At 39.4% G+C, this 10,067-nt stretch overlaps 1 protein-coding gene across 4 annotated transcripts; it reads right to left on the bottom strand.

Annotated features, from left to right (window-relative positions):
• irf1b (interferon regulatory factor 1b) lies at positions 1-3,584 on the bottom strand. 4 transcript variants are annotated; one of them, XM_060056831.1, is made up of 10 exons: positions 3,430-3,584; positions 2,990-3,082; positions 2,643-2,742; positions 2,127-2,294; positions 1,969-2,009; positions 1,734-1,857; positions 1,480-1,608; positions 1,173-1,201; positions 858-981; positions 1-334 (listed from the first exon to the last, which is right to left on the bottom strand). In XM_060056831.1, exons 2-10 carry the CDS (start codon positions 3,074-3,076, stop codon positions 180-182), a joined length of 957 nt encoding a protein of 318 aa, XP_059912814.1. In that variant the 5' UTR covers positions 3,077-3,082; positions 3,430-3,584; the 3' UTR covers positions 1-179. The 4 variants fall into 4 exon arrangements, 2 of the variants coding, with proteins under 2 accessions (XP_059912814.1, XP_059912815.1); XR_009526640.1 differs by having other exon boundaries at positions 245-435; positions 858-1,006; XR_009526641.1 differs by having other exon boundaries at positions 245-334; positions 858-1,006.
• Between the last annotated feature and the right edge of the window lie 6,483 nt (positions 3,585-10,067).

The following is a 10,067-nucleotide window of genomic DNA, read 5'->3' as shown; positions in this document are numbered from 1 at the left end:
AACCTTTGCAAAACTATTAGCTGTTTAATGTATTTAATAATGCTGCCTGCGACAATATATAGAAAGTTTGCTGAAACAAGAGGCACCATTTTTTTTTCCCTCTTTAGAAAACCAAGAAGTGGATGCAGTTGTGAGGATTCTTTTCCCTGAACTGAAGAAAAACCTTTTTTAAACCCATCTTAAAGTCTGTTTCCACAGCGATGCTCAGTAGGAGGGGAGAGGCGGACATGATGTGTTCCTCGTGCTAGTAGGATCCAGCACATGTCTTTATTGTCAGTGAGTCGTTGTCCTTCCGTCTCACTTAGTCCAAGATGCTTCAGGGATGGAAGTTGATCTGTTGGTATATGGGGGTTGGGAACATGTTCCAGGTCTCAGGTGAGTAGCATTCAGTCCCTGTGCTGAGGTCGGTGTATAGCCGCATGTCTAGGTCCTCTCCTGAAATCAATGAAGGAACGAATCAATTACCACAGAGTAAGAATAATCATCCTTAGTTACATTGCAAAGCACATTTATCTAGCTACACATAGCCTCAATAATGCGGTTGGTATGATTTAAGTAAAGTAATTTGAGTAATTTGTTAGAAATGCCATAGCCACCAGTAAACTGTAATTGCGATGCGTTGTGAGATTATCTGTTTGATATGACTTTATATAAGCCATTTTAGTTTTTAAGACTGGGATCTCTTCCCTGATTCCCTTGGTTTAGAATAGACAGCACATCTCAATGGAGTAGAAACGTGGGGAGGGAGCAGAGAAGGCTTTCTCATTTTCTCTTGCATATTAAATACAGCACCTTTAAGTCCAATCATTAGATTACACCCTGGATGATATCTGATCAAATTGGTTTGCAGAATCTACCTGAGGATGTGTCACTCCATTGGCTGTGTGGGCTGTAGTTTGAGTCTGAGTGAATGCCACTGCTCAGCCGGTCATCTGAACTGCTTTGCATCCAATTTGTTTCTGGCTCCAGCTGCTGGCATAGCTGAAATAGCATGGCTTGAGTCAGCCTTATATTGTTCTTCTGTCATTTATTGTATGATACTATACACACAGTTGAGAACGTTACATTCAGGGATATTACAGATGAACAGATAAAGCAATCAGGTAGACATGGGGATTGCTGTCAATGAAGGTCACATGCAAAAATCTGAAACAGAATAAAGAGATTCTCACCTTTAAGAGCTCCTCTGCGTCTTCAAATTCTGTATAACAAAAGAGAACATATTTGGACACATTAAACCCTGAATGATATGAACTTTTAAATGTTTGAATTACTTAAGTGAGTCTTACTAGTACAGTCTTTGTACTAGTCTAACAATAAAGCTATTAATAGTTACATAACCTGCATTTCTATAACGAGTCAAGTTTAAATTTTCTTCAGAAACAAAGCTTCAACATAAGTAAATAATCATCTGTTCCAACAAGAATTAAGTAAGAACAAAGCTAATATGCTATGGCTAAAATGTGTGTGTTTCCATACCTGGTGAGTGTTCTGGCGAAACTTCAAATCTACGGTAGAAGTAATCTGCGTTGTTGCTGTCGTTCCCAATCGTGATTACATTTTCAAAATCCGGTACCTCAGATGCACTCAGAGGCAGAGATATCATGTCTACAAAGTGGAGAAAAAACAAAACATAACATTTTGTAAGTATTTGTAATCAAATTAAACGTTAATGATGGCACCATCTCTGAAGAAGCGACATAGGCCTTCTTGCTGACTTGTATCTGTCTTACCTTGTTCTGTGCTGTCAATTGTGTTTTCCTGTGGGGAACATGTGTCGTCATAATGGGGTGGATGTTGATCTTCACACGATTGTGTGTCACTGAAGTCTGTCTCTTCCAACCTGGCCTTTGTTAACTGTGAGCAAAGAGAGACAATCCAAATGAATGAATGAATGAATGAATGAATGACTATTGTTAAAAAAAAATGGAAGTAACATACATCCATTCCATCAAAATGTGTATTTACCTTGTTCCTTCTCTTTCCATCCTTGGTTTTGGTCCGCCTGTCTGTTAGGATTGATGAGAAAAACATCTTAATATTCTATCCAAGCTCACTCATCTTTAACCACTATTGGACTGTATAGATTTAAAATGAAAAACATCATGACATTACGGTCTTCTCACCTTTAGTTGCGGTGACTGCCACCATCTTGTAAACCCGCACTGCCTGTTGGCCTTTGTTGACATTCTTGCCTTTCACTTGTTCAACGTCTGGCAGTGAGTTCATGGCACAGCGGAAGTTGGCTTTCCATTTCTTTGGGTCTGATTCGTCTACACCTTCTTTGAATTTCCCTGAATAAAATCAATCAATAAAAGAAATTCTCAGAATGATGCAAAAACCATACAAGAAGAAACAGGCTGGTAAATGATAGCCTCCTGAACTATGACAGGTCCAATATCGAAGGACGCTTTGAATGCCATGGAAGTGTGACGAGAGGGTATTATGCATTCCAAAATAAATAAAAAATAAATAAAAAAAATGAAACAAAGTCAAATGGACTTTGTAACTAGTCTGTGTGTGTGTGTGTGTGTGTGTGTGTGTGTGTGTGTGTGTGTGTGTGTGTGTGTGTGTGTGTGTGTGTGTGTGTGTGTGTGTGTGTGTGTGTGTGTTTGGGAGGGGGGGGGGGGGATGGTCCTCACCTGTATGAATGGCCCAGTGTTTGAACAGACTGGCGTCCTTCTCCACCTGCCAGCCGTGTCTTGCAGCATGCTTCCAGGTGATGGCGAACATCTTTTGATCCTACACACACCAACATCCTCATTAGTCCGCATCAACAGCTGCACCACCGATCGGATATCAATGCCTTAACGTAATAGCTGCACCATTAGATCAGATATATTGTTTTATACAAAATTGAATAGAATATAATATTGCATGCGATTGAATGCAAAACAAATAAAGTACAGTAGACTATGGGAGCTAGTTTCCAAAATGCGTGGCACAGAAGCAGACGCGAGATGAATAGCGCGCGCAAAATAATTCGTACCTTGTCCACCCAACTGAGTCCCGGAACTTTATTGGACTCGATCATTCTCTCCAACCAAGGTCTCATTTTCATCCTTGCTACCGGCATCTTTGTCTAAAATAACAAATGAAATAGAATTGGGAAAAGATCATGGTGTGAATAGCCTAATGAATAACCAAATCATTCTTGAGCTTTAATCAACAAAGAACTTTATTTTTGATTTGGCCACGAACTATAAGAGAAATAATTTTTACTTAGGCCTATTGAATCTAAAATAATGTCATGCAATTTAATTAGACTATAAAGAAAACTTTGTTTAAACCATGCGCTATACTACACACATAGGTGTTCCATCGCTTTGTTGAGATAAATCCCTTTTGAAACAAAGTAACCTCATCGCCTTTAAATAATGTTATCATATGCACACAAAAACAGTTTCTGTTATTAGTAAGCCTACTTACAGTTTCAAATGGGGAATAATCCGTTCAGAAATGCAAAGAATGATCCAGACTTTCTCCTGGCTTGATGTATGTATCAGGTCGACTTCAATAAGTGAACTGAAACACAAACGGAAGGCTTCCTTTTTTATACTCATAGGTTGGATTTCCCCTGTATCGGGCGCAACCAGCTATCAAAAGGGGGTTGGCCACTGCTGACTTCAGTCCGCAGATGCGCAGTGAAGATTGTCGGCGGACGGATTGCAAGTCGTCTGATTTCCCAGAAATCATGCCTTTGAATACATCGTCAGACTCATCTGTAGGCGCAAAGCAAGAAGGAAAAAAGGACAACGATTCAACTTGTGGCAATCCTTGCATGAGCGAATAAGCAGGCAATGTTCCTAATCCTTCACATTGTGCACGTTGAGTAACCTTTGTTTCTGAGAAACGTATACTTTATAGAACTGACCTTTTAAAATAGTTTAATAAAGACATTTAAAACAGTTCCCTTCCTGCCAAACGTGTGCAATTTGTATATCATTTAACTATTTTAAGAGACGATTTATAAATATGGTTTCAGTGTGCATGAAAATACAGTTGCACATAGCCTATAAATAACACGTGTTCAAGATACGACGACCAGTTTTTTCAGACACGAATGTGTGACCTACTTGGAGCACGCCCTTTAAAATAAACGGCAACCTAAGCGAGCCGAGAACACGAGCGTTTACAAGAAATGATGTAGTAATTTAAACAGTCAATAGGGGGAGTGCTGGTTCGACTTTAGCAGATATGTTTTTTACTGCATGGTTTACTGATGACAGCCTCTTTATTTACAGTCGGAAAGCCCTGCACACACTTTGGACTGCTGTGTTAATAGTTCGTGTTAACTTGATTGTTGATAGTGACGATACAATAACATTAACATGCAATTCTGTCGTTGTGTGGTAGGATCATTATTATTCCGCTTGAGGAGGGAATCCGACACCTGTCATTCTCCGGGAGTTCTCTGGCCAAGTCGCCCCCCCTCCCCTATTTTCAAGATAACTTAGAATTACATAACATTGTCACAAACGACAATTTAAGCTCCGCCCAAGAGAAATAATCAGGGGAAATCTCGGTGGGTGCTTTTTCGGTTCTCTCTTCTGAAGAAGGAAAAAAAATACAATGTGTTCCGGCTGACTCTACATCCTGAGCAAAACTAGCATTTCCCGGAAAACCAGTGTCCTATAAGGAACCTTGATTGAACCCATATTTCCCATCCATTCCTGTGTTATCATCTCTCTCTCTCTGTGTCTCTCTCTCTCTCTCTCTCTCTCTCTCTCTCTCTCTCTCTCTCTCTCTCTCTCTCTCTCTCTCTCTCTCTCTCTCTCTCTCTCTCTCTCTCCCTCTCTCTCTCTCTCTGTCTCTCTCTCTCTCTCCCTCCTCTTCTCAAATATAACCAGTAAAAGGTGCACTAGCTTGAGAAACCGCTCCATTGTTTACCCCTCTGGAAAGTGGCGCCCAAGCCCAACGTCTGCTTCGGAGGGGAATCATTAGATTTCTATCTAATGCCAATGATGCATTCCTACAATGTTATCACACAACCTAGAGCCATATAAAGCAAGAAATGCATCTTTGCCGAAATAGGCATCCCCTGTTTATCTCTATCTTTATATTCAACATGTATTTTATCTATCATTTATATCAATTTGTAGCCATTATCCATCACCCCACTGGAGCTTATTTTGAAGATTACGTATCAGACATGTGACTCAGAGTTTATTATAAGTCGAGTCCTTAGTTAAAGGAGATATATTATGCCACCAGTTGTGAGATCTAGGTGGACACACCCACTAGTGATGTCAGAAGACGCAGACTTTCAAAACGGCTTGTAAAGGAGACACACCGGCCCAAAAATCGGCGTCGGTGAGGCTTGAGAGGTCGGTGACCTGAGTCTCTTTGGTGTGTATGATGAAATCTGCCACTTTGGCGTTCTTTTCAGCCTATTCAACATGTGTAATCGGCCATTAGAATCGTTCAGTCTTTTACCATTCTGATTGGTTTGAGGTCTAGCAGCTTGACTAGCGAATCAGTGAATCCCGGAAGTGAGGATAGTAAACATACCAGATAAACAGTGTAAGCGAAGACGATGTCGACACACTCTCTCAACGCATTGTTTGGCATCTAATTGAATCATGTGGGCCGAAGACCTCGAGCAACAATTTATCACATTATTTATTACATTTTATACTTCATTACTTCTTACAATAAAACACATCTTTGAAAAAGCTATCTCCCTGCATACGATGGACTGCTCCTACTGCGTCTGAATGTGGGCCAGTCAGCGTGGTCTATGGACATCATTCACATGAAGAGAACCCTTCCTTCGTCCTCCATTCCCATGTAATAAATGTCACTACTGACAAATGCCGATTTATGAGTAGGTTACCTTGACATTTGAACTTTTCACATTCCATTATTCCCTGACAAACTATGCGGCACCACAATACAGATTGGCCCACAATACAGATTAGTGCCGCGTGTTGTTTTGGAGACATTACATCGCGCAGAACAGCGCGATGGCTGTAATCGCGTAGGTGTGTACTTCCCATTTCGGTTGATCGAATCGACAGTCGGCCCGGTGTGTCGCCACCTTAAGGGCTAATCACACTCACACCTGGTGGCATAATATGTCCCCTTTAAGGCAAGTCAAGTCCCTATTCAAGTCACTTTCTTTTGAGGTTCTGCAGTGTCTTTCAATATCAGCAACCAGTCTTTATAAAGATAAGGCAGGGTAATAGTATTATATCTACCAATTTATCTAACCTGTTAAAAAATAATGACAATGGATTACATTTTGTATATTATTATTGATATTCAGTTAATGTAATCATACAACAAAACAATATCTCAAGCTATATTAGCTCACTGTTCAACCAACCATCTGGTACTTTTAGCGAAACATTGGCAGACAAAACCAAGTGTTTTGACTGAAATCATGATTTTCCTTAACCCTCACCAATCTTTCCGTGTGCCTAAACTTAACGAGACCTCAGCAACTGCATTTTCACAACATAAAACAGTCACCTGATAACGGTCATTTAATGAGTTATTTCATAATGACGAAAAGGTTGTGAGCGAAACTCAAATTAACTTATTCTAATCTCATGAAAGGCATGGTACAGGCTCTTTTTAATCTTTAGATCCCAAATTTACAAAACTTGTCCACAGGCTAGCTGTGTCTACACGAAAGGATGCATTTCCATCTCCTTCCAACCGAAAATGGTGAGCTAGAAACTGCTATATGTTTTATGCCTAATAACTCTACAGTTCAGGGTCACCTCCCTCCCCTGGGTCCTGGGAACGACATATCCTAGATTTTGATTTGTAGCACATACAGGAAAAACCTTTGCCTAGACGGGCAAGTTTTTGACGATGCCTGTCAGAGGTGTGGCTTGCAAGACCTAGTTGATCAGAATGTGGTTTAAATGGAAGTTTTGGAGATAAGAAGGTCCTACGGCCCTTATTCTAGGGCCTGAGTGGGACTCCCACATCAAACTTGCCATGGGGGGTGGGGAGTCCGTGGTAAGAAAAAAGGTTAAGTTAGGGTCTGCCATTTCGCTAAACAACCCAAGATTTTGACAGAGCCATCCAAAGATTGTCGTGGCATTTATGAGATTTATGAGAAAAAAGCAAACAAGTTGTAATTACCCTTTTTATATGAATGCATACACTAGTCTCCTCTCTCTAGCAGAGTGAGCCCAGAATACAGTTTCACAGAGCTATTTAAATAGTTTCACCCCCTCCTGCAATGCAATGGTTAATGATCAAATCAGGGAGATGTTTACCCATTGTCAATGATCAAATAAGGGAGATGTTCACCTTATAATACCTTTGTGCTGTACTGAAATGCTCCCCCAGAGTTCTGCCATTAATTATTTACCATCTCCTTGCTACCACCTCTCAACCCATGTTCTGCTGATGATCTTGTAGAAAACTTCAATTTGAGATTTTTGAAAGTTATAGATGTCATTGCACCTTATAAGGTTAAAACCTTTTCTGGTAAGCAAAAGGCACCCTGGAGAAAAGCTGCTTCTGTAACAGCCCAGAAAAAAGAATGTAGGAAGGTTGGCGTAAAACAAAACTTCATATTCACCATGACATCTATAAAGAGAGCTTACGTACCTACAATTTAGAATTAAAAAGCTAGAGAAATATTTTTCTCCAATATAATTAAAAACAATACTAATAATGCAAAAACCCTATTTGCAACTGTGGACAGACTGAACCCCCAACAAAAAAACACCTGATCTCATTTCCAGGCAGAAATGCAATGAGTTTGTAGTATTTTGAACTGATAAAATTGAAGGCATCAGACGCGCGATCAATATCTCCACTTCAAACAAACATTTTGGACCACCGTGTTCAAAAGCAATGTGGCATTGATGTCATGCTTTAATGTCATAGACTCTAAAACTCTTGTGGAAACAGTGACACAACTAAAGCAATCCACCTGTTGCCTTGATTCCTTACCTACCAACCACTTTAAGAATGTTTTTGTCTGCCTAGAAATAGACAAACTGCAAATAGTTAACAATTCTCTCCAATCAGGCAATTCCCAAAAGCCTTGAAAAAGGCAGTTATTAAACCCCTTTAAGAAAAGCGGAGCCTAGATACCTCTATTATTAAATAGAGATCAATAGCAAATATACCCTTCATAAGCAAAATCATAAGCAACTTAATCACTTCCTGGCATCAACTGATTGCTATGACACCTTTCAATCACGATTTCAACCTCTTCACAGCACCGAGAGCGCCCTTCTTAAAGTTGTAAACGACATCCATTCAAACACAAACTCTGGTAAAATCTCAGAACTAATGCTAGACCTCAGTGCATGTATATAGACCATACAATACTTTTGGACGGATAAGAAAACTGAGTAGGGTTTTCGGGCACAGTCTTAAAGTGGTTTAGGTCATACCTACAAGATAGGAACTACTTTGTTTCCATTGGCGACTTTGTATCAGAACCAACCAACGTGACATGTGGAGTCCCACAAGGTTCGATCTTAGGACCCTCGTTATTAAACATCAACATGCTGGGGCAAATCATGCAAAATAACAATATTGACCATCACCGCACTGGGGCAAATCATCTTATTGTATGTTTGCTTTAGCTTTCTGCTCAATTGTAAACACATTGCACTTCCTTTTTAAATTTGCCTTTGATTCCTTTTACTATCTATTTTATTTTATTATTTCATTTGTATGACTATGTTTCAATGTGAAGCTCTTTGAGTCTGCCTCGTGTACAAGAAGTGCTATATAAATAAAGGTGCCTGGCCTTGCCTTGTCTAAAGGACAGAGTTGCCTGTGTTCTCATCAAGCAGAGGAATGCATAAGGGGATCCATGCTCCCTTGTGACTGGTTTACCCCAGGTGAAAGGTTAACGTTAGATAACACTAGGAACAGGTCATAGACAATACAAGGAATAGGAAACAAAGCTTAAATGATAAAAAGCAAACAAGGAATGGATTTTTCCATCAGCAGATACCCATTGATTGAAAGGTCTAAGTTCCTATCTCTTGTCTACGAATTTATTCCTAATGAGCATGAAAATCGCAACAAGCTGACTAACTTAACATACTATAAAATGACTGAACAAAGATGATGACAATAAAATACACATTTATGGCTAGAAATGTTAAACCAATTTTTTTATGGACACGTGACGTGGACGCAGGCCAATATAAAATAATAGGCCAAAGAAACATAGTAATTTGGTAAAATATTTCTAACGAATTTGTTTGTTTAAAGATATTCATAGATATTACTATATTGCTACGTAGTCAGGTAGACATAAGTATACCTTCACGAAGATGATGACAATAAATTACACATTTATTGCTAGAAATGCTACACCGAATTTTGATTGTCACGTGATGTGGACGCAGGCCTATGGAAATAATAGGCTGAAGAAACATAGTCATTTTGTAGATTATTTCCAACAAATTTGTTTGTTTTATGATATTGATAAATATACGTATACCTTCAGACACAACAATACATACACATAGGTCCTACTTAATATTTGATGTTATTGACATTGTTGCCATTCAACAATCATTGATTGTTGAATGGTAACAATCATGAAGATAAAATAAAAACATATTAGGGGAGAATCTTGCTAGTCTCTTCGGATTGTCTAAAAGTCGAGTTCTTTGTATGTGTGCGAGAGAGAGAGAGAGAGAGAGAGAGAGAGAGAGAGAGAGAGAGAGAGAGAGAGAGAGAGAGTGAGAGTGAGAGACAGAGAGAGAGAGAGAGAGAGAGAGAGAGAGAGAGAGATTTTGCCCAATTTAATGGTTATGTGTGTGGTTATCTTCAACTCTTGGAAAGCTTTATACTTAATACTTACAGACAGCCACAGCAAACCTTCATACATTGTATGTATTTACTGTGCAGCGGAAGAGGGGAATGATAAGGCAGGGTGGATGTGGGAATGTGACCAGACACGTGATAGAACCAAAAATATTAAATTTACAAACAAGAATAGCCTAAACTCATAATCCAATGTGCATGTATTAGTGTGCAGGCCCTGCAATTGTGTATTTAACACGGTACCAAAATGTGAAAATATGTTGTTCTTTAGTAAAGAAATGGTTTCTCAAGGTTATATCAGT

Source organism: Gadus macrocephalus, chromosome 7 (assembly GCF_031168955.1).
Source record: "Gadus macrocephalus chromosome 7, ASM3116895v1".
Classification (NCBI taxonomy): domain Eukaryota; kingdom Metazoa; phylum Chordata; class Actinopteri; order Gadiformes; family Gadidae; genus Gadus; species Gadus macrocephalus.
Note: the sequence above shows the minus strand (reverse complement) of the source record. Positions and strands in the feature narration are given on the sequence as shown.

Coding starts and splice junctions, on each gene's coding strand:
- irf1b (XM_060056831.1), bottom strand. CDS start 3,076: ATGCCGGTAGCAAGGATGAAAATGAGACCTTGGTTGGAGAGAATGATC. Junction 1,609..1,733: donor AATTGACAGCACAGAACAAG/GTAAGACAGATA, acceptor TCCACTTTGTAG/ACATGATATCTCTGCCTCTG. Junction 335..857: donor ATGGAGTGACACATCCTCAG/GTAGATTCTGCA, acceptor ATATACCAACAG/ATCAACTTCCATCCCTGAAG.